Below are 26098 nucleotides of genomic sequence, written 5' to 3'. Positions count from 1 at the left end.
TGGACCATAGTGCGGCCCGGTGGAAAAAAAGGTTGAGAACCACTGGTGTAGGGCAATAGCACATACGGTTTGTACAGTATAAAAACCATTATGCCTATGGGATGTCCCCACTTTTTACAAAAACAAACCTGTGTGTGTGTGTGTGTGTGTGTGTTTATGTGTGTTTGTGTACTACTTAGAGAATGAGCTGGGCCAGACAGATGGCAGGTGACTACAGGATGCATCTCATTTACAGCATTCAGATGAAGGGCTTGACCACACTAGCGATGACCATAGTTTGAATGAGGCCCTTGAATCATATTTGACAGGCTTTTATGACACATCTGTACATATAAACACTTATATAGGTTCACACTTTTAATGTCAAACAGTATAAACCGTCCGCAGGACATGTGTTTTTGATGGATAATTATGTTGGCCTGACATAACATGTTAGCAAGATGCTAAAACATGCTAGCAATATGTTAGAAAATGTTACAGACATGCTTGTATCATGCTAAAGCATGCCTGCAATCTGTTAAAACCTGCTAGAAACATGTTAACAGCATGATAAAACATTCTAGCAATGTGCTTATACATGTTAGAAACATGCTAGCAGAATGCTAAATCACGATAGAAAAATACTGGCAACATGTTATTACATGTTAGAAAAATGGTGACAACATTCTAAATATGTTAAAAACATGATAGCAATATGATAATACATGTTAGAAACATGCTAACAATGTGTTATAGAAACATGCTAGCAACATATTAAACATGTTAGCAAAATGCTAAATCATTTTAGTAACATGCTCGCAATGTGCTGAATCATGTTAGCAATATGTTAATACATTATATTAGAAACATGTTAGCAAAACGCTAAAACATGTTAGAAACATGTTGACAACATGATAAAACATGTTATCAATGTGCTAAAACATGTTAGCAACTTAATACATGTTAGAAAACATGTTAACAATGTGAAAGATCATGATAAAAACACGGTAGCAACATACTTAACATTCTAGCAACATGCTAGCAATGTGCTAAATCGTGTCAGCAACTTAATAGATGTTAGAAACATGTTAGCAATGTACTAAACCATGATAGACACATGCTAGAAACATGGTAACAGAATGCTAAATCATGTTAACAGTGTTAAAACATCTTAGCACCAAGATAATAGAAACATGCTAACAATGCTAAATCCTGATAGAAACATGTTAAATCAGGGTAACAATGTGCTAAAACATCTTAGTAACATAATAATACTAATTAGAAACATGTTAGCAATGTGCTATGTTAGCAACATGCTAGAAATGTGCTAAATCATGATAAGCATGTTATCATAGATACATGCTAGCATTGTGCTAATCATGTTAGTAACATTTTATTGACTTTCACTGAGTAAAACCTTCTGAAGCTTTGTCAACCGGCATCAAATTTTGCGTTCGAACTTTACTCCAGTTAAACACTGGAATTTAAAGTATAGGCCAGTCATGTGAGGTCAAGCTTGATGAACCATCAGTATAATTGAGCGTCCATCCTATCGCTATGTCCAGCTATAACTCAAAAGCGTGATTCGTTGCGAATGGTATCTGCTAATGAGTTTTTAATGGGCCACTCATGACAGATGCAGCAGGGCCCGTGTCCGCACTTCTCAACGTGAGAGTACAAAAAACCCACGTGCTTCACTCCACATACTAGCTCACTAACACACTGTCAGCACTAGTATGCATGCTAAGCATTGCTGCCAGATGCATCTATTAAGACGTATTCTAAAAATACCCGGCTTGGGTCCTGACCTCGCTTTGTGAGGCCACTGAATAATTGTCAGCTAAACAAATGATCTCCCACCAGGGGACGAGTGAAGATGTTGAAGGAGCCGTTTCGGATGAGACTGTGCCTGCTGTCGGCTCACAGGGACCTTGTCTTCATCTAGTGAACTGACTTCACCTGCAAATGAGGATTTATCTCTTTGCTTCTCAGTTTGGTAACGCGAGAGCTGGATGAGATACAGAGATAAAACTCATTAGCTGCGTCTCTCATGTCGGGTGTTTATTTTATCCTCGCGGTGTGAAATGTTTGATGAGATGGATCTCTGGTGTTAGCAGGCACAAGCAGTGTGTAATGGGCTAAAATTAAACACGGTTATCAAAATATTAATTAGTGAGGCAGTCGTGCACAGACATTACAGATATGAGCTTTGGGTATATTAGGATACAGTGTGTTCCGGCTCTTCTGATACAGTTAACTGTGGATAATTAAAGCTATAAAAGACCATGGCTGTGTTCCAAACCCAAGTGAGCTGACTACATAGCCAGCTGACTGAACTGGACCCTCATAAGTGACTGAATGACTCTTCATTTATAAACTGTCATTTATAAATGACAGAAAGTGCATGGGATACTTGACTCATAATTGATTTCAGTAGAGTTTTAAATTAGCATGTTTCTAATTTAATGACCTAATATGCTAATAAGCATAAAATGAACAGTACACAAAATATAAAATAATCAATTCTGAATTAGATTAAAATGTTTTAATAAATATTTTTTATTATTGCATGAAATATTTTTTGTTTGCAATAGAGATCTTTTTGGAAAACTATTAAGGCAGTACCACATTTATCCTTCCTGGAAAAACAAAATCCCATAATGCATTGCAATGGGCTAAGAGAAAAAAAAATCTACCAAAAATCCATTTTAAATTTGATTCAAACCGACTAATTTATGAAATATTTTTTGTGTACCATGTAGTGCTGGGCGGTATGACCAAAAATTTATATCACACCACAGTGCAACACCCCTTTCAAACAGTGTCGCGTTCCGAACGTTGTTTAAGTGACATATACCGGTATTGCGGTATTTTCAAAATTCATATCATAACAAAAATAAAAACCGGTATTCGGTATGAACCGGTATACCGCCCAGCACTAGTACCATGCATTTTTGATTACATTTGCATTTCTGGCTACTGTATAAATCTAATTGTAAATGAAAATGCATAGTACACAAAAATATTTAATAAACTGTGAATTTTGAGTTAAACTCTTTTAATCAATATTTTTCTTTATTGTATGAATATTTATTATTTTCATTTCTTTTTCATTTGCAATAGAAAGATGTCTTTTGGACAAATTCTAAGGCATTTATCCTTCTTGGAAAAAAAAACAAAAAAACAATCCCATTATGCTTTGCTATGAGCTGAGAGAAAAAAAAAAATCACCCAAACTGCACCTAAATTCTGGGACAGCCTTTGTTTTGGGTCTTAACATGCAGTTCACTAGGTTTTGGAGTCTATGAGAAAGCAACAAAATGAGCCTGAATGAGTCAAATGATTATTAAGCCAGTCTTTCTTGGTAAAACCCAAACAGTTTGCAATGTAACTAATGCACACCTTCTCTCTTTCCCAAGACGACCACTCTGATTGGCCTGTTGAAGACGGCGCGGCTCCTCCGACTGGTTCGTGTTGCCAGGAAGCTGGACCGTTACTCTGAATACGGCGCAGCGGTTCTCATGCTGCTCATGTGTATATTTGCTCTGATCGCCCATTGGCTGGCCTGCATCTGGTACGCCATTGGAAATGTGGAGAAACCGTACCTGGAGCATAAGATCGGCTGGCTCGACAATCTCGAGGTGTCCCTCGGGAAGAGATGCAACTCTACTGAGCACTGCTCTGGGCCGTCCATAAAGGATAAATACGTGACCGCGCTGTACTTCACGTTCAGCTCGCTGACCAGCGTGGGCTTTGGAAACGTGTCTCCGAACACCAACTCTGAGAAGATCTTCTCCATCTGCGTCATGCTCATCGGATGTAAGTCTGAAAAACATGTTCTGTATTTACGCAAATAGCTTAAATTCTGTCACCATTATTCACACTCTTGATGTCCCAAACCAATATGTTATTTTTCACGAGAAACACAAAAGGAGAAAGTTTCCATGGAAAAAAAACAACATTACGATGAGTAAATAATGACAAAAGTGTAATGTTTGGAGGAAAATGACAATATATACACTAATAAAAGCATGATGTATGCGTAATAAAAGCAATATATGCACTACCATCCAAAAGTTTGGTTTGCTATTCAGCAAGGATGCAGTTTGAGCAAAAGTGACAGGAAAGACATTTATAATTTTACAAAAGATTTCCGTTTCAAATAAATGCAGAACTTTCTATTTATCAAAGAATCCTGAAAAATGCATAACTCTTTTTCAACTAACTGTTTTCAACATAGACAATAATAATAAACGTTTCTTGAACAGAAAATTCAGATTTGCATCACTGAAATAAATTACATTTTCAAATATATTACAAAGATATTTTAAACTGTAATAATATTTCACAGTATCACTGTTTTGACTGTATTTTTAATCAATTAAATGCAGCCTTGGTGACATCTTTAGAGAAAACATCACCGTTCCCAAACTTTTGAACGGTGGTATACTGTCGCAAAACTTCACAAGGTATAAGAAAACATGTTAAATTAATATTCTTATGATTTTGAGAGGAAAATTTGGTTGAGATGCATGTCCCGAGACGCCTGCACTGAATCAGAAATGACCCAGGCATCTGTAAACTATTCATCCTGATATAACTAATCTCCGTTTCAATCTAGCAGATGAATTCTAATACTTGGAAACAATGCTGAAAATCAATATGTTTATTGTCTTTTCCATTTAAAGACCACATTACATCATCTTTAATCCATGTCTGTCAGTCTTTAGCCCAGCTAGTGTACTGTTAAATGCTGACAAAAATATATTAGAGCAGATTAATTTACTGTAAAACTACTGATGAAAATATTTATGAAATATTAATGAGTCACTCAGGGACAGGTCATGTTTCACGGCTGTGACATAACTAAAGACTATTGGCAGGAAGGCAGGTAATTACGGAAACAAACAAACATCCATTTTAATCTAATTCAAAGTTTACTAAATTTATAAAATATTTTTGTGCACAATGCATTTTTATTTACATTTATGGCGTTTATGCATAAATGCAAATACAAATTTCTGCTATTTATGCATAAATGTATATAAAAATGCAAAACACACAAAGATATTTAATAATACATTTTGAATTTTTTAATAAATAACCTTTTTGAATCAAATTAAAAATTGACTTATTTTGTGCACTATACATTTTTATTTACATTTCTGCTATTTGTGGATAAATGTAAATAAAATGCATTACACAAAGCTATTTAGATAGTACATTTTGAAAGAAAGAAAAAGAAAGAAAGAAAGAAAGAAAGATCCATTTTTTGAATCAAATTAAAAATTGACTTATTTTGTGCACTATACATTTTTATTTACATTTCTGCTATTTGTGGATAAATGTAAATAAAATGCATTACACAAAGCTATTTAGATAGTACATTTTGAAAGAAAAAGAAAGAAAGATCCATATTGAATTAAAAATTTAGTATTTTATTACATATTTTTTGAAGCATTTTTTTAAATGCATAATACACAAAAATACTTAGTCAATATTCGATAGATAGATAGATAGATAGATAGATAGATAGATAGATAGATAGATAGATGGATAGATACATACATACATAAACATTAGATTGATAGATAGATAGATAGATAGATAGATAGATAGATAAACAATAGATAGATAGATAGATACATAAACATTAGATAGATAGATAGATAGATAGAATTCAAAATTGACCATTTTATAAAAAAAATTTCATTAAATAATTTATGAGGTCTTTAAAAATGTGACCGAGGTCCGAGGTCAACAATCTATCCCATCATCCCTCTAGCTGCTAAATAACACCTCATGCATAATATTAATAATAATATACAAAGGAAACACTGCTGATTTGATCTAAATTGGCCTCCACAGGCTAAATGTACCTGGCATTAGCTTTAATCTGTGTGACACTGTCCCGTCCTCTCCAGCTTTGATGTACGCCAGTATTTTTGGGAACGTTTCTGCCATCATCCAGCGGCTGTATTCGGGAACGGCGCGGTACCACATGCAGATGCTCCGCGTGAAAGAGTTCATCCGTTTCCACCAGATCCCAAACCCGCTCAGACAGAGGCTGGAGGAGTATTTCCAGCACTCGTGGACCTACACCAACGGCATCGACCTGAACATGGTGCGTCTCAGGCATCACAGTCTAGTTATTCAACCATTTTAGCCATGGCATTTTCATTGCACATGTGTTTTCCAATCTTTATGTTATCTGAATTGATCCTTCACTAAGATAGGATTGGTCAATGATGTTTTAAGGCAGGGCATTGCATAAGGTCAGTTCAAAACATCATAAAACAAAAAAAATCACATTGTTTTTGTCAGTCTGCTAAGCCAGGGTTTCCCAAACTGGGGTTCATGAGAAGCCAATTAAAGAGTAAATGTAAAATAAAAATTAAATTAATTTTAAAATTAATTTTAAAGTCAAAATAAACTTACACATAATAAAGATTAAATATTTTATTTGTTAGTAAAAAAAATCTATCTATCTATCTATCTATCTATCTTTTTTTCTTTCCATTATTTACTTATTTTAATGTTGTTGTAAACCCACATGCTGTTATTTTTCTGTGGAATGCAAGAGAAATTTCATAGTGACCACATCTGTAAAAAAAAAAAAAACACACCATAAAACAATAATTATCAATAGAATTATCTCATACAACCAGGGTTATTATAGTTAATACAAATGAATAAATAATTTGTATCTAAAATAAAATATAATATTAAAAAACACAAATAAATTTGGAATAAAATACATTTGATCTGAAATAAAATAAAATATTAAAACACCTTAAACATACTTTATGCCAGCTTGATGTAAAGGCAACATTTCCTGTTTTTATAACTAAAACTGAAATAGAAATATAATAAAAAAAAAATTTAAAAAAACTATACACAAAAGCACACAACAAACTTGCTAAAACTTTAAAATGAAAATGAAAACAGAAAACCCCTACTTCAAAATATTCAAAATAATAACAACTATATCTGAAATAAAATAAAATATTAAAACACCTTAAACATACTTTATGCCAGCTTGATGTAAAGGCAACATTTCCTGTTTTTATAACTAAAACTGAAATAGAAATTTAATAAAAAAAATTTAAAAAAAACTATACACAAAAGCACACAACAAAATTGCTAAAACTTTAAAATGAAAATAAAAACAGAAAAACCCTAATTCAAAATATTCAAAATAATAACAACTATAATAGTATCTTAATGATGCTAATATAACATTGCATACAACTAAACGTTTTTGTTCACATTTTTGGCTGAACTATTCCTCTCAACGATCTCTGAAATGTTCATCTGTGTAAATGTGTGAGTGTTTGTACTGAAAGCAACACCTTTCTCTCTCCATGTCTGCCTCATATGAAATGGAACGACCTCGTCGCGCTGGGAAGAGCAGGAGGTATTTATATACACTCAGTCTCAGCTCTAGAGACTCTCTCATGCACATCAGCCTTCACTCTGCTCATCTCAGTTACACAGTGCATCTTTAGCACTCTCCTTCAAGGGCTCTTAGCAGGAAATGCTTGTTACCAAAAAATATTTTTGGGCTGGGAAATATAACTTAAGTTATAATATAACTTATTTTATCCTTTTTTTTCAGCCATTTGATGATATTTTATGCATATCTTTATATTTATTCTTGTGATACTGTCTTTAAAAAATATAATACAATTTTAATAAATAAATAAATAGCCAAATAAAAAGTGCATCAGAATTTCCAAAAAATATATAACCATTTTATGATTTTTTACAGCCATTTGATGATATTTGATGCATATTTTAATATTTATGAAAGAAAGAAAGAAAGAAAGAAAGAAAAAAAAAAGAGTCAACATTATCACAACTCGCAAATAAACAATTTTGGGCTGGGTGATATAACAAAAAAAAAAAGTCTGCCTTTGGATAATATTTGATGCATATCAATATAAATATTTATTCTCAAGATACTTTAAGAAACTAAATAAAAATAATAAAAAATAAACAAATAAATATAAAATAATTACCAAATAAAAGGTGCATCAAAATCATCACAATAAAAAAAAATAATAATAATAATAATTATTGTATATTTATTTATTTATTTATTTTTGTGATACTATCTTTAAGAAACAAAAACAATAATAATAATAATAATAATAATAATAATAATGACCAAATAAAAAGTCTAAAAAATTTATATTTTTGAGTTGGGCAATATAACTTATTTTATAAAAAAAAATTAAAATTCAGCCTGTTTATGATGTTTGATGCATATATTAGTATTTAAAAATTAAACAATAATAAAAAAAAAAAAATCAAATAACGACCAGACCACTTTTATATCCTAGTACTTATAATCATGTGTTTCCAACACAATCAAGTCAATATATTGCAAATATCCAGTATATCGCCCAGCCGCAGCATATATTTTATGCTGCATGAATTAGCATACATTAGATGGGGGTCTATGGCAGCCAATCTGATTTAGATGAGACTCAAAGATTAAAAGTTGCCCTTGTTAAAGCCAGTCTGCTGTTACTAAGAAACTGAATCTTCTCTGTTAGCCATTATTGAACCCTCATTATTTCATCCCTTTTAATTGACGATTGCGCCGCTAATATGAGCACAATAATTGACACTTGGAACATTAGTCTGCCTAGTTTAAAGTCTCTTTCTTGCCACTTTAACCACATGAATACATTGGCAGAAACATCATAATGCAAAATAATTTCATTAGCCGTGGAAAAACACTCTCAACACCAGGACTCTGTTCCAAAACCGAGTGAACTGTCACTTTTAAAGCATCATAAAAACGCTTCTGACATGAAGGCAGTTCAAAAAGGCAGATGCCTCTTCTTTTGGACAAATTTTAAGGCCATAATGCATTGAAAAAGCTGAGTGAAAATGTCCATCCAAATAAATAAATAAATGCTGTTCATTTGAACTTTCTATTAATAAAAGAATCCTGAAAAACAAAATGTATCCTGGTTTCCACAAAAATATGAAGCAGCACAACTGTTTTCAACACTGATAATAATCAGAAATGTTTCTCGAGCAGCAAATCAGCATATTAGAATGATTTCTGAAGATCATGTGACACTGAAGACTGGAGTAATGATGCTGAAAATTCAGCTTTGATCACAGGAATAAATTACATCTTAAAATGTTACAATAGAAAACATTTCACAATATTACAGTTTTTACCATATTTTTGATCAAATAAATGCAGCCTTGAGCAGAAGAGAGTTCCTTCAAAAAAAATGTAAAAATTTACCAATCAGAATTTTTCGAATGGTAGCACAATTTCTTATAATTATTATTATTAGTTTTCTATTGTTATTCTATTTATTTTTGGTTTCACATGGTGAACAGTAAGGCATCTCTCTATGTTTTGGAACGGAGCCCATAACATTACAGAATAACAAAGAGTGTAATTGTAGATAGTGTCTGCACTAATGAATGTACATGCTTTAATCTTCAGTGGTGGAGCTGAAAGAGTGTTTTTCACCTCGAGTGTCACCTCATTCTGGCATCTCTCTGCAGGTCTTGAAAGGCTTTCCTGAGTGTTTACAGGCAGATATCTGTCTCCATCTGAACCACAGTCTCCTTCAGGGATGTAAGGCTTTCAGAGGTGCGACTCAAGGATGTCTGCGTGCTCTCGCCATGCGCTTCAAAACCACCCATGCTCCTCCTGGAGATACACTCATGCACTGCGGGGACGTCCTCACCGCGCTCTACTTCCTGTCTGGAGGATCCATCGAGATACTCAAGGACGATATAGTGGTGGCCATTCTGGGTAAGAGAGCATGAGCTTGTTTTAAAAGAAACACAAGGAAAATTACATTGAATAAAATCCATAATCCATGACTAACAATGCAAGAAAGACTGAGTTTAATAATATATTATATAGTATCTAAATAATTGGATGCAAAATATTTATTGCTGAAATAGTTGAAATATCGCTTCTGCAATGCAGCTCCCAGCATGTGCCTTTTGAACGAAGATGAATTAATAAATTAAATTGCAATAATTTATTAACACATATATTTGATGAATAGAAAGTAAAAAAATAAAAATTTATTTGAAATAGAAATAGAAATAGAAATCTGTTGTACCATTATAAATGCCTTTACTGTAACTATTGATCAATTTATGCATCCTTGCTGAACAAAAGTATTTGTTTCTTTCAAAAATCTTACTGACCCCAAACTCTTGAGTGGTAGTGTTTAAAAGAAACAGCAAGAATTAATATAAATGAAGAGTTCATTTGCAAAAACTGATAACTCAATAATTTTTTTTTTTTTTCAGAAATCACATTTTTTTTATTGCGCATTCCGTAATAATAACTTAAACAAATATAGGTTTTTTTACTAAATTAAAGTTAATTGAAAGTATGTTTTTTTAACATATTAAAAGTTTGTTTTATAGCAAAAGCAGATAACTCCAACAGTCGTTTTTGGCAAAAGCAGATAACTCCACATTTCATGTGTTAGAGTTTTAAAAAACACTTGTTTAATCTTTGTAATCTCCTCAGATGACAACGTAGATGCCTGACAAACGTTGTTGTTGTTGTTCTGATCACAAACTGTATGGATGTGATTACACGCAATACACGGAGCTTTTTCCTCACCATTGTAACGCACTGCTTTTGCAAGGTTCCGTGAAAACGCTTCAGCTTTTATTTTCTTTTCGCCCTGAAGAAGATATCACAGGTTCATCAAGTTCGTCGAAATGATCCATCCTCGATCACTTTTAGTCAGCTTTGACGAAACTCCTCTCAGCTAGCACGTCTTTTCAAAGTGAAAGTAGCCTTGTCACCTGACCTGAATACAGCGCGCTGATTCGCTAAAGTGGACTTATCGGCTTCTGCTCAAAAACAACAAGGGCGCATATCGGCTTCTGCAGTAAAACGTGAACTCCGCGATGCCTTGAAAGTGGACAAAACCGGCTTTTTGGACAAAACGTGTTTAGGGTTCAGATCGCGCTATATGTGGAGAATAATGCATGGCAATCAGCTCATTTTTTTGTGAAAGTGGAGTTTATCGGTTTTTGCAAATGAACTCTTCAAATATAGTTGCCTTTAGAAGAAAATTCAGAAAGTAGATCTCTTGTAACTTTAAAGGCAGGGTAGGTGATTTGGTTCAAAAACATTTTTTGTTATGCTGGTTGAAAGTCTCTTCACATCCCGGTAGCAATCACTAAGTTAAGTGGTCTGCATGTATTTATATCGTCTGTGGAAAGCGTAGGACCATAAAATGTTCGTCCAATCAAAATGTTCGGTCCGAACATTACAATAAGCTGTCCTGCCTGCCTGTCAAAATATATTTGCATACCTCCATGCACCATGTTTGCACAGACAAGATATATCATCAGCGCGTTCCAGTGAGAATGGAAGGTGTTATAATTGTAATATTATGCTCTTTGTACTGTAAAGTTTTCTTACCGGTGAATGAGACATGAGGTAATCTGACAGTGTTGCATTAAATCCTCCACCAACGCCGTCTCTCATCGTGTTGCTGGTTAGTCTCTGGTCTGCCTGTGCGCGGTCATGTGTTTTGGAGGAGGCGTGGCTTTGGAGAGTGATTTGCAGGGAGGGTGAGATCTTATGTTTTCAAATCTATAGCTTGCTATTGCTAGCCTCTCCGAAATCGCCTACTCTACCTTCAACTGAATATTCCTGCCATATATATTAAATTAAGGAATCACTTTTTCACTTATAAAGGACTATTTTAATTAGAGGTAGACTATTTTTAAAACCTTGCATGATTTCTTTGTCTCATTATCTCTCACTGTGCTCTTTGTTTCTTGTGATGGATGTTTGCTGGATGTTTTAGTAAAAGACAGTAGTGCAGTCGCTGTTTGCTGAAAGCGGCCTGCAGACATTAGCACGTCACAGCTGCGTCCTGTGGAGGACTTTCTGCCTCAACATGTTGTTTACCGATGCGGCGGTTAGCAACGCGAGCGAGAGCGGGCACACGCTGTTTCTCCCAGTGGGCAGATGTGCCATTGTCCTTACATGCTTAAACACAGAGAGCCGAGGAGCCTGCCTCCTGAAACCTATACATTATTGTTCTCTCAGTTAAATGTCAAACAGATGAGCATATTCTACAAACAAGCCTGGGTTTCTGCATTGTGTCTCGAACCCGTGTCTGATAAGAAGAGGTTTCTGACATTTCTTTTAAGTGGCTCCCGCTGGATGTGTTTGGCATCTTCAAAGCACTCACTGCACCGGCTCAAAGCTGGAATGGGCTTTTTATAGCTACCAGCCTATAGATTGCAACTGAACATGAAAGAACAAAAGAAAATACTGTAGATTGTAGCTGATCTGAATGGACTGAATACTAGATTACTAGCAGTGGTCGACCATATGGGTTTTTCAATGGCAGATGCTAATACTGATAATTAGATTATGGCTGATATATGCAATACAGGATAATACAATTTAATTAAAACAAATCAAATGCACACATATACACCACCACTCAAAGGTTTGGGGTCAGTAAGTTTTTTTTAAAAGAAATTAATAGTTTTATTTTATTCTGCAAGGATGCATTAAATTGATCAAAAATTAGAGTAAAGACATTTATAATGTTACAAAAAAAATCTATTTCAAATAAATGCTTTTCTTTTGAACTTCCTGAAAATCCGGAAAAAAATGTGTTTCATAAACAATGTTATTTCATTGAGATACTATAATATTTCTTATTAATATGTTTAATTAGTTTTTATTGTTATATTTTCATTTTCATTTTAGTCAAAGTTTTGGGAATTACATTTTTTTAATGTCTTTTTCAGGTTTTTTTTTTATTTTTGTTAATTTTTTTAATATATTTTTTACTTCAGTTTTACTTATAATTTTCCATTTCCATTATACTTTTAAAGTTGTAGTGGTTTTGTTGCATTTTTGTCATTTTTTTTATCAGCTTCTTTCTTTGTTTAGACAAATAACATTTGCATTATCAAAGAACATTATGAATGACTTTTAAACTCTCTCTCTCAAGAAAAAAAAGAAATTCAATAAATAAAACCTCCCGTTATAATCACTGAAGTTGTCAACATTGTGAAATTAATCTTTTACTTACATTCTACGTATATATCTGCACTCTGATGAGAGAATTCACGAGAGAGCAGAATTCAGCCAGCAGGCGCGCGTTTCAGCGATGACTCAACTGAACACCTCTGATTGGCTGATGCATTCATAAACTCAACGGAATCGTGTGTGATTGGTTATAATGCGCACCACTGTAAATAAATAAATAAATAAATAAATTGGCAAAAAGAATTATGATGCAGCATTAGCAGATAATCAACACTTTTCATTTCAGTTTCACATTATTGTTCACCCCCCGGAGCCGTGTGAGACACTTTTTTTATGGAAAGGTGCTTTTTATTTCAGGTCTTTTGAACCGAAGCACTGCAACACCCGCTGAGTGCAACGATAGAGCTTGAAAGATCAAAGACAATTTTTAATATAACTCTGACTGGATTCGTCTGAAAGAAGAAAGTCATATACACCTAGGATGCATCGGGGGTGAGTAAAACACAGCCTAATTTTCATTTTTGGATGAACTAACCCTTTAAGTCACTTTCACTAAGGTGAGTTAAGTAGGGAGAGTGGGAGGGTAAGCTGTCAGGAGCCCATTTAGGAAAAAAGAAGCGAGGAAACGTGTAAAAGATAAATGGTATCTTTGCAGCTATCACTCATCTCGCTAAAACAGGCTAATATATCACTTATTTTACGCTATGTTATTACACATAGGGCAACAACATTATTTTTTCTGTCCAACTAACTTACATAACCAGACAGTAAAACGTGATTTTGTAATATAATGTAATTTTTTTAAATAAACGTAACGTGCTTTTCAGTACCCGACCCTAATAATAACACAAACATTTAAAAAATCTTACTGACCTCAAACCTTTGAACAGTAGTGTATATACACTTAATGTAAATGATTTTTACATGTTATACTCACTAGAATATTTGAAATCAGAAATTGTGCATTAATCAGTCTAAACACAGCACAGTGTAAAACGATTCAATTTAGTGTAAAAATTTAAACTTTTGGCAGTCAAATAAAATAATGTGTCAAAATACAGATGTTAAAATCACAGCTAATGAAAATGGAAGGTTAAGTCATAAGCATTGCATTGTGGGATACGGTATTAGTAGTAGTAGCAAAATACCTTAAAGCAATTCAGGTCACTCTGTGCCCATCTTGGTAATGACCTCGGTGGCTTTTTCAGTCATATTTCCATCTGCTTAAATTGGGAAAGATGAAAATCAATCAAATTTCGCAATAATATCATAAATTGTGGGCTAAAGGCTGCTCTAGATTGAGCAGCCTCAGTATTGAGCGTTATGATTTCTCCCAATCACTGCACACAGATAGTCTGCAGAGTACAAAGGTAGTATGTTATTCCCAACACAATCTTCCAGTCATTTGTTTGTGTATTGAAGCAAACCCCTAGTGTTGTGTAAAACAGGAGCCGTACAAGCTTAACATGTGCAGTTAATGGCAACAGTAATTAGCCTGCACTTTTCAACACTCCTGATGTCAGAGAGCAGCGTGTTTCTGAGCTCCAGCGCCGTTTAAAAGCACAGTTTTCTCATCAGATGAATATCCGCCGGCTGATCCGGTGACATAATAGGGTCAAAACAAAGAACAGCGCAGACGGCCACGGGGAAAAAGTTCTCAAACCTCACAAAGTGACTGTTTATGCTGAAATGCTGTCGAACTTGTGTTGAACCCTGAACGATCGTTTAATAATGTTCTTGGGATCGAAATAGTTGTATCTCGGCCAAATATTGTCCTATCCTAACAAACCATACATCAATGGAAAGCTTATTATATTATTATTAATCTCAATTTCAAAAAATTTACCCTTATGACTGGTTTTGTGGTCCAGGGTCACATATACAGTACATACATATATATATATATATATATATATATATTCAGATAGAAAACAATAGTTTAAAATTGTAATATAATATTTCACAATATTACAGTTTTTTTAATCAAATAAATGCAGCCTTGGTGAGCAGAAGAGACTCTAATAAAATTTTAAAATATTACATACCCTAGACTTATGAACAGTTGTGTACGGTAAGGTTTTTCATTTTTTAATAAATTTCTTTGGTTCTGCAGTAATGAAATGCTGCATCACAGCTGTCATGTCACTCAACACACGTCTTGTTTCCAGATGCACACAAGAATCAATATAGTAAAGGCAGCTATAAATTATTAAGTATATGCAAGGAACACGAGACTAATCACAATTCGGTATACAAACATAGGAAAGAAAGAAGACTGATTGAAATTCAGTTCGCAATTATTACAGTGACATGCTCTCGTAAAATATTCCTCTGTAAGTCAGGCTTTATCCTTACAGTTTCTGAAGTATTAATGTTTATGGAAACTAGACAGGAGAGTTAAGGCGAACATAATCTACTGTTCCACTTAAAGCATTTTAAATCACAAGGACAAGTAAAGTCCTGTATTCTCATGGTTTCTGCAGGCTGTATGAAGGTAAATTTATGTCAATATGTTCTCTAAATGTAAATGTCTATATACTGATTTGTATTAGCAGCACTTCAAAGTTTGAAAGTACAACTTCCAACCAGTGTTATTTTAGTCTCACTGAGATGGTGTTATAGTTTATTAATATTTTTACATTATGTTTGAATTAAATGTTAAAGTTTTAGTAGTTTTATGTTTTTGTCAGTTTTAGTAGTTTTTTTTAATATGTCTATATACATTTTATTCATTTTTTATCTCCGTTTAAATTGTAGTACATCAAGTTAAACTAAATAAAAATAAGAGATGTTGGCTTGGCAATTACCTTAAAAAAAGCAAAAAAAAAAACAAAAAAAAATTATTACAATTTTTGTATGTTTTCAGTTTCAATTTTCAATTTCTGAAAACAAGACTTAATATATTCCATTTGCATCTCAAGTAATGGTATCTTGATTCAAGGACGTTTAGTTATTTGTATTGGAAAATGAGACAGAAATACAGAGGATATATATTTATTTTTTTTTATTTATTTTTTTTGCAGTGCATGCAACATTTAATGCCATGACTTTATGAATTAAAGACTTTCTGCTCAGATTTAAGACCTTTTTTAAGGCCTTGATTTGTGAAAGGGCGAATCAAGATGTTTTAAGATCTTTTTATGTCCAGTAGAAACCCTGACGATGAACCCTTTAAAGAAGGCAAGAGAACAACTAGTTGTTATTCAATGAGGTTATATTATGTTCTATATTAGAACATATATATAAACATATATATATATACATTTTATATATATATATATATATATATATATATATACCGCACAGAAGAAATAATATGCCGCGCACAGGACAGACACAAAAATTAGTTTGATTGAACCATTTGATTGAATTCTAGTAAAGGCAAAATAATTGCTACGCTCAGGCAAAACGCTATAGAGTTGGTGTCACAATAGAGTTAGAACCGGTGAATGCAGTTTACAGGTTTCATAGAAATTATTAAGTGGTGGAAATAGCAGATGATGGGCACAGAATGGTAAAAAAAAAACTCTAAGACATTTACAGTTACACACAGCATGATTTATAATTAATATAATTTCCTGTTAAGTAACACAGCACTGTAAAAAAAATGTCTCAGGTAACCAAGAATGTTCATCATTGATTTACATCAAGGGTCAAAGCAAATATAAATAGCGCAGGCTGTATGAAGGTAAATTTATGTCAATATGTTCTCTAAATGTAAATGTCTATATACTGATTTGTATTAGCAGCACTTCAAAGTTTGAAAGTACAACTTCCAACCAGTGTTATTTTAGTCTCACTGAGATGGTGTTATAGTTTATTAATATTTTTACATTATGTTTGAATTAAATGTTAAAGTTTTAGTAGTTTTATGTTTTTGTCAGTTTTAGTAGTTTTTTTTAATATGTCTATATACATTTTATTCATTTTTTATCTCCGTTTAAATTGTAGTACATCAAGTTAAACTAAATAAAAATAAGAGATGTTGGCTTGGCAATTACCTTAAAAAAAGCAAAAAAAAAAACAAAAAAAAATTATTACAATTTTTGTATGTTTTCAGTTTCAATTTTCAATTTCTGAAAACAAGACTTAATATATTCCATTTGCATCTCAAGTAATGGTATCTTGATTCAAGGACGTTTAGTTATTTGTATTGGAAAATGAGACAGAAATACAGAGGATATATATTTATTTTTTTTTATTTATTTTTTTTGCAGTGCATGCAACATTTAATGCCATGACTTTATGAATTAAAGACTTTCTGCTCAGATTTAAGACCTTTTTTAAGGCCTTGATTTGTGAAAGGGCGAATCAAGATGTTTTAAGATCTTTTTATGTCCAGTAGAAACCCTGACGATGAACCCTTTAAAGAAGGCAAGAGAACAACTAGTTGTTATTCAATGAGAGGTCGAGAAGAGAGCATATACCGCTGACATCATCTGATTCATAATCTCTGCAGAGAGAGCGAGCGCTGATAATCCGCATGCACAGATTCTGACCTAAACTCACCCCGCTTGCACAGACAAGTTTAGAGACACAATGAACATCTGAAATCCCGTGCAGACGCATGCTATCGTATGCAATACAGAGCAACAGGAGCACAGTGTGATTGGGCTTCTGTGACACAGCAGTTGTGCAAATAATCAAAGATTTGTCCAAACATATCATGCATCTGTATACTAGACTTATGATATGCCAAACCTGAATGTGTTCTCCAGGTAAGAATGACATATTTGGAGAGATGATCCACCTGTACGCGAAGCCTGGGAAGTCGAAAGCAGACGTCCGAGCACTCAGCTACTGCGACCTGCACACCATCCAGAGAGAGGAGCTCCTGGAGGTTTTGGACATGTATCCAGAGTTTGCAGATTATTTCCTCACCAATCTGGAGCTGACCTTTAACCTACGGGACGAGAATTCAAAGGTACTTCCCATCAACAGCTAGAAATGATACATACATAATAGATGAAATTATGCATGTTGTTGTTGGGATCTTCTGCTCAGGCCACTTATTCACCAGTCAGTGATTCAGACGGAGAGGAGACCAAGAGCCAAAGGAAGATCTCCTTTAAACGTAAACCATCCAAAGGTGAGAATGATCTATTTATTAATTATATTACACCATGCTACTGTTGCAGAAACTCGAGGGTCAAATGGTTACAAATTCCAGTTTCGGTTCAGATTAGTATGGTAAAAAAAAAACTCTAAGACATTTACAGTTACACACAGCATGATTTATAATTAATATAATTTCCTGTTAAGTAACACAGCACTGTAAAAAAAATGTCTCAGGTAACCAAGAATGTTCATCATTGATTTACATCAAGGGTCAAAGCAAATATAAATAGCACATTAAAGTTGTGTGTGCACTGTACAGGTCTGGTATAAAGAATGTTTTGCTCAGATGGCCGAAATGTCCGGCCAATAGAGAAAAGGAAAATTAGAGGGAACCAAAAATTACAGAGAACATTGTGTGTATATATATATATATATACAAAATTTTGGGTTCAGTTTTTAATGTTCTTTTCAAAAAAAATTCTTCTGCTCACCAAGGCTGCACTTATTTCATCAAAACATTGTAACATTATAAATGTCTTTACTGTCACTTTTGATCAATTCAATGTGTCCTTGATGAATTAAAGCCTTAATTACATCAGAATATATATATATATATATATATATATAGTTGTATGATTTGTTTGAAGAAGCATTCTTGCAGGATAAACTGTTATTTTTTTACAGCTGTAATTGTAATGAACATCTATATCTCTAGTGAGCGCTTAAAACACTGTGGGGACATTTTAAAATGCTTTACGTGGAAAAACACTAAGCATGGTTTAAATGCACTACTACACCGACCAGGGAGAACCAAATTTATGGTCATAAAAACACTCTACTCTGTAGTCCAAGGAGAAAGACAATATATTTGATGTGAAGCATTTTTGACCTCACAGACGCTGATTATAAGGAAACGGCTTAACGCTGCTTGATGTACTGAGACAGTGACTGGAAGTTTTTGTACCTCACTGATCATAAATACTTTCTCTGAGCCCTAAGTGTCTTAGTCTTGTATACTACACTAAAACAATCAGTAAAAACAGCATTTCTGTAATGCTTAATGATTATGCCATAGCCGCTTGTAGACATTGTTTATGATTAATAATCAAGGTTTAAAAGAAATTCTGTGCTACTGCATCATTGCTTTCATACGTTTAACAACGTAAACTACATATTTATAACAGGCTATATGCTTAATGTAAAAATATTGTTTCAGCTTTGTTTTTTTGGCCGTAGATAACGTTGCAAATTTATATAACTTTGTAATAAATTGTTTCTTTTGATGCCAATAATGTTCCATCTATATCAGTCTAATCAATAATCATAGTTTCCAGTTTAAATCTTTTGTTCAGTTTTTCTAAAAGCAAATAACACTCCCTCTAGAAAAAAATAAAATAATAAACAGTTTTGTTTATTTTTGCTTGACAATTTTGGCTAGAAATTATTGTGGGTTTTTATTATTATTATTTATTTATGTATATATATTTTTTTTTTTTTGTACATAACAGAAAATATGATGCATATTTTAATAAGACATCACAATAATCATTAAGGTCTTTCAAAGTTGTCTTTTTTTATAGTAGGTAAACTAAATTAAATATTGACTAAGCAAAATGTTTTTAGTTAAAAATTCTACTTTCATATAAACTAATATAAAACAATAAAATATAAAATATATTGATTAAGTACATCATGGTCTTTATAATAAATTACTTTGTATGAATGATTTTGTCTTTTTTGGAAAATAAATATTTTGATTAATATTAAATCAAAATGTAAGGTTTAAACAGGTTGTTTTTAGTTGTATCTTAAGTGAAAATTCTACTTAAATATTATAGCTAGTTTAGCATTTGTTTATTGTGAAATTAAGATGTAAAATGCAAAAATAAAATAAAATTGACCTACATTAAGTAAAATTTTAGCTTATGTCCAAAGAAAACAAATTGACTAAGTAAAAAATCATTTTACTTTGTATGAATGTTTTTCCATGTCTTTGGGGAAATAAATATTTATGGTTAATATTAAATCAAAATTAAAGGTTTGAATCAAACTGTGAATATAATTTGAGAAAAATGAATAAATTTGGCTGTAACAAATTAGATATCTTTTTTTTTTTTAAAGTAGGTCCAAAGTATAATTTTTCTTCAGTGTACTCTGGAGCTCTTTCTGATTAAAAACATGTTCGGACACTGTTGTTGTTTTCCATGGAGTCTGTCCCAGAACTGATCTCAAGCATGTTTTGTACCTCTGATCGTCCCGTAGGAGAAAGCCTGAAGGAAACAGACAGCGAGTGCAGGAAGGAGCGGCGAGAGTCTCGTCTCAGCTCTAAGAGAAGCTCAGAGGACCGTCACACCTCCAGAGAGGAACAGCAAAGGCTTCTGGGAGCAGGCATAATAGAGTTTCCATCAATACAGAGCTGCACCTCTACACCGGGCTGCAGTCCTCCTGCTGAAGACACGGAGAAGACATATGATGGTGAGGATTCATGTTAGTTCATCTCAGCACTCTCCTTGTTGTCTGTTTCTGTGGCATAACGCTGGGTTTCTACAGCAAATCTGAAGGGACATATATACAGAGTAAAATCACTCCATAAATTGCATCCTAATTCATTCTAAAATGAGTCTCATTTGGCCAGATGCACATGGCTGGGAATTGGAGACAGATGTCAAAGTCAGTCAAAAACAGCGAGTGATGTCAAGTCTAGAGGAACATTGTGCTCATTATGCGGTTTGTTTGTGAGACATCGCTCTCCTGTCTGTTCCCAAAACGCCCATTTTGCTTAATAAAGGTTTTGATGCCCCTGCTAAACTTAATTTTCGGAATTCTTCAAGAACAATCTCTGCCAAAAACAATAGTAGTATGTAAAAAAAAGAATATCGACCTTCACACGTTTTAAAATGCTCTGTATATTCTGTGCTTTCAGTGAAGAAGCAGCAGGCTTTCGGTTTGATGGATGACTTCAAAACAAACAAACCATTGTACATTCGTCCTTAAAACCTTTTTAGACATTGTTGGTCCTTAAAACACTGCTCGACAGGGTATAAAAGGAAAGCAGAGCTCGGACGCTAAAAAAAAAAAGTATTGATCGAATCAGCCTGTTCCTAAATCCAGGCTAAAGCAGCATGATGAGCGAGAGGGAGAGAGAGAAGTAGATGCCATGGTAAAACAGGGTCTTTCAGGAGCTTAAGGCACAGCGCGGGCTGTTTTACAGGCTTTAGGAAAATCCGTTGGGCAGCAGCTCTTCCCTAACTCTCCTCACTGAGCACACAGTGTTCCCTCCTGCGCTACAGCCACGCAAGCTAATGCCCACCAACCACTGCAAAATGACCACCACGTGCACAAACACACTCAACTCAACGTGATTATCATGCCATTGTAATATTAAAGCAATTGTACATCCAAACCCGCGTCGCTGTTTTCAGTATGAATGAGGATTGAGACTGTTAAGCACCAAAAAGGACAAAAAGCACAACAAAATTGTTTAAAAAGTGATCCAACATTGTACGCTATATTTTGGATCTTTTCATAGTCATATGATAGATAGCTTTGTGTGAGAAACAGACTGAAAAACATGCCATTGTTATGATCCTTCTTAATTTTTGGTTTTTAATTCTGCAATTTTGCAAGCTTTATGTAAACTTATGAGTACAACTATATTTAATTATTCCTCTTACCTTTTTATACTGTGAGAAAAATAGTTGTTTTATGCATAAATTATAAAGAGAGTTACATGTTTTTTGGGAAGTTTCACTTTGCACAGGGTTCATCATATTTGAGGATCCTTAAAAACTTGAAATAGTAGAGGAATAGCTCATCCATAAATGTCAATTCTGCAATCATTTACCTTGATGCTGTTTTGGCCCCAGGGTCTGTATTATGAATGAGAATGAGGCTGAAATATTTGGAATGTTTTCATAACGTCATATGATAGCTTTGTGTGAGGAAAAGACCAATTTTGTCCTTACTGAAAATCTCCAATTTAAAGCTGTTCCTGAAAATATAAAAGCCAGTTAATAGTTGTGTATAATTTATTAGTATTTGTTACATGTTGATAAAATTGACAGTCGTGGATAAAGCAAACTGAGCTCTTGCTGTAGGCATGTTCCTTTCAACTCTATTCATGTAATACACATAATACATGATTATGTGCAATACTTCATCTAATTTGAGTGGACATAATAGAGGTCAGGCAAGTTTCCCTGATGATTTAAAGCTGATGCATGTCATTTTTTTTATGTTAAAACACTTTCTTCTATGTCAGTTACTGTGTTAATGTGCAGACCAAAGTTAACTAAAACTAAAACCATAAAATAATTTTAAGTGATTTTAATATTTTTTTTTTATTTCAAGTAACAGAAAGGTTTTTTTTTTTATTTCAGCTAGTTGCCAAGGCAACATTTCTCATTTTCATTTAGTTTATCTAAATGAAGTTTGTTTTTCATTTTAATAAACACAAAAATAACGAAGTAAAATTAAATAAAAATTATTAAGAATTATCATTATTGTTGTTATTTATTTAGTCTAATAAATGTTAAAATTGATAGTTCTCAGTTATACTGTAATGTTGAATGGTTATAGTCAATGGTTAAATATTAGGGGAAAAAAACAATTTCATAGAGACATCAGTAGTATTGATATCAGTGATACTGGCCTTCAGTCATAAAAAAGAGATGCCATTAAACAAATATACAAAATATACTGTCTTTATGTTGTTTCTACATTAATTTGAAGATTGAATGTGAAATTATTGCAATATAAAAGTATATTTAAAAACTTTAATGTTAGGTGGGATTAATAGCGATTAATTTCAGAAGAATGTGCGATTAATTCGTTAATTTTTTAATCGATTGACAGCACATATATATTTGATGGCATATTTAATAGCCAACTTATAGCTAATACTGTACCAATGTGCCATGTTATGTAGTTTTTTATTAATAATAGTAATAATTAATATTATTTTTTACATTAATGGCCATTTTTTATGTTTTTTTTTTATTAAACTGTATATTTTCTATCATCGATTGTAAACGTTTTAATTGATCATTTATTTTACCTGGAAATTATGAATTATTTACACTTGTCTGTTGCTTTTTGATGTCATTTATGTCTAGAGATGCCCTTGATAAATTTACTTATCTTAATCCCTCAAGAACAATCTCTGACAAAAACAATAGTATTATGTAAAAAAAAAAGTATATCGACCTTCTCATGTTTTAAAATACTTCTATTTTGTGCTTTCAGCTTGATGGATGACTTCAAAACAAACAAAGCGTTGTACATTCGTCCTAAAAACTTTTCAGTTAGTCCTTAAAACACCGCTTGACAGGGTATAAAAGGAAAGCAGAGCACAGACTCTTAAAAACAAGCATTGATCGAATCGGTCTGTTCCTAAATCCAGGCTAAAGCAGCATGATGAGCGAGAGAGAGAGAGAAGTAGACGCCACGGTAAAACAGGGTCTTTCAGGAGCTTAAGGCACAGCGCGGCCCGTTTTACAGGCTTTAGGAAAATCCGCTGGGCAGCAGCTCTTCCCTAACTCTCCTGAACGAGCACAAAGTGTTCCCTCCTGCGCTACAGCCAAGCAAATCACTGGAAAATGACCTCCACGTGCACAAACACACTCAACTCAACGTGATTATCATGTCATTGTAATATTAAAGGAATAGTTCTTGAAAAATGTTTTATTCTGTAATCATTTCCCTGCATGCCTTTCTGAGCCCGGGACGCTCTTTTCCATATGAATGAGGAATGAGACTGTCAAGCGGCAAAAAAAAACAAATTATTTTAAGAGTGGTCTATACCAATCATATGCTATATTTGGAATGTTTTCATAAAGTCATATGCAGTGTTGGGGAAAGTTACTTTTAAAAGTAATGCATTACAATATTGCGTTACTCCCTAAAAAAGTAACTAATTACGTTACTTAGTTACTTTTTATGGAAAGTAATGCGTTATATTACTTTTGCGTTACTTTCGCGTTACTTTTTACATATGAGCAGGGCTTGATTGTTTTTAATATAAGAAGTTCTATTTATAGCAAATATAAAAGCCCTTTCACACCAAAAAGTGTAATGAATAAACCTCAGGCTGAAGGAAAAGTAAATTCACGTCTGTACAGTAGAACGCAGGAGAAGAAACACTCTTCAGCAATAAAAAAACAAAGCACAATTGTTAGTTTCTCTAAAGTCATTTTTGCTTATTAGTATGGTTGAACTGGATCATCAAAGGTCAGCAGCAAAGATATTGGTTAATAAAATGGGATTAGATACATTTGTGTTATTTAACATTTAATTATTGCAGGTTTGCGTCATATTCTGAGTTTGCATTTCACTGTTTTAATTCATTTTGATGAATACTAAATCTGTTTTTTGTGAGTGGGATGAATTAATGCACATTCACATTTAGTCTAGAACTACAGTAGCATCATGGTCACACAGCGCACACAACGCCTCTATACTCCCGATTTCTCCCAATATGGGGACAGGAGACTTGTCAGTCAATAAATGGGAAAACAAAGTAACTGGCATTACTTTTTTGAAAAAGTAACTCAGATATTTTCTTGTAAATTAAAAAAGTAATGCGTTACTTTACTAGTTACTTGAAAAAAGTAATCTGATTACGTAACTCGCATTACTTGTAATGAGTTACCCCCAACACTGGTCATATAATAGCTTTGTGTGAGGAAAAGACCAATTTTGTCCTTACTCACTGAAAATCTTTCCTCCATGGTGTGGAGGCACCAAATTAAAAAGCTGTTCCTGGAAATATAAAAGGCAATTATAGTTGTACTCATAAGTTTACACACACCTTGTAAAATCAGCAAAATATTAACAATTTTAAATCATACATTTTAAAAAGCATAAAAATCATTTTAAAAATTACAAAAGAGGGATCATTAAAATTGAATTTTCTTTAAAATTACTTTTTAAAATACTGCCATAAAAAAGCCATGTCAGCATTTTTATGTCCATTCATATTATTTTTAACTTGGTGGCAACATTAAAGGGGTCATATGATGTTGCTAAAAAGAACATTATTTTGTGTATTTGGTGTAATGAAATGTGTTTATGCGGTTTAACACATTATTTTCCACATACTGTACATTGTTGTTACTCCTCTATGCCCCGCCTTTCTGAAACGTGTCGATTTTTACAAAGCTCATCGGTCTGAAAAGTGAGGTGTGCTCTGATTGGCCAGCTATCTAATGCGTTACGTAGATATGTGGGGGCGTGTTAGAACGAGCCGTTTTAGGTAGGCGTGGCTGACTCTTAACTTTTATAAAGAATATCTCTTTGGATTTGAGACTTTAGTCTTTGCAACTTTACAGATCTTCTTTATGCACCAAGAGCTTGTAACACTTTAAAGAGAAAGGAAAAATTGAAATCGTATGATATGACCCCTTTAAGTGTCAACCTATAGTTAATATTACTACAGTACCAATGTGCCATGTTAATAAAAGCCATTTACAATTGTGCTCATAAGTTTGCAGAATGAGCAAAATATTAATACTAAATCATACATTTTAAAAAGCATAAAAATTACAAAAGAGGGATCATAAAAATTGCATTTTGTTTGAAAAATAATACTGACATAAAAAGATTATTAAAAATGTAATAATTAAAAGATGCATTTACAGTAGAATTTTTTTTATTATAGATATTAAATATTATGTTCAAAAATATAATTTAGCACAGACTTTCAGAAGCTAGATATTTACGTTTCCCAAAAGACAAAATAAGTACAGATTACAGTGTTCATCAAGGTTTTTTTTGTTTTTGTTTTTTTTACATTACAACATTACAATTGTATTTCATTTTGCAAACATGCAAATAAAAAAAGACTGGTGCATATACAGTTTTTAAATATAAGGGTGAGTAAATCAGATAATTTATTTATTTATTGCCTGAACTATCCCTTTAATACAGTAAATACATAATTTATTATCAGCTTTAGTGTATGTTACATGTTGGTACAATTGCCAGTCGTGGATAAAGCAAACCAAGCTCTTGCTGCAGGCATGTTCC

The 26098-nt window shown here is 33.2% G+C and overlaps 1 protein-coding gene across 1 annotated transcript in view; it reads left to right on the top strand.

Moving 5' to 3' along the window:
• kcnh7 (potassium voltage-gated channel subfamily H member 7) overlaps positions 1-26098 on the top strand; it is a 108456-nt gene that overhangs the window by 75797 nt on the left and 6561 nt on the right. Inside the window, exons 7-12 of the mRNA XM_016541455.1 lie at positions 3399-3798; positions 5904-6103; positions 9520-9772; positions 17734-17939; positions 18020-18104; positions 20336-20548. Coding sequence (XP_016396941.1) covers positions 3399-3798; positions 5904-6103; positions 9520-9772; positions 17734-17939; positions 18020-18104; positions 20336-20548 — 1357 coding nt within the window. The remainder of the gene's footprint in view (positions 1-3398; positions 3799-5903; positions 6104-9519; positions 9773-17733; positions 17940-18019; positions 18105-20335; positions 20549-26098) is intronic.

The sequence above is a fragment of the Sinocyclocheilus rhinocerous genome, unplaced genomic scaffold, assembly GCF_001515625.1.
Source record: "Sinocyclocheilus rhinocerous isolate Xijiao unplaced genomic scaffold, SAMN03320098_v1.1 scaffold818, whole genome shotgun sequence".
Lineage (NCBI taxonomy): Eukaryota > Metazoa > Chordata > Actinopteri > Cypriniformes > Cyprinidae > Sinocyclocheilus > Sinocyclocheilus rhinocerous.
Note: the sequence above shows the minus strand (reverse complement) of the source record. Positions and strands in the feature narration are given on the sequence as shown.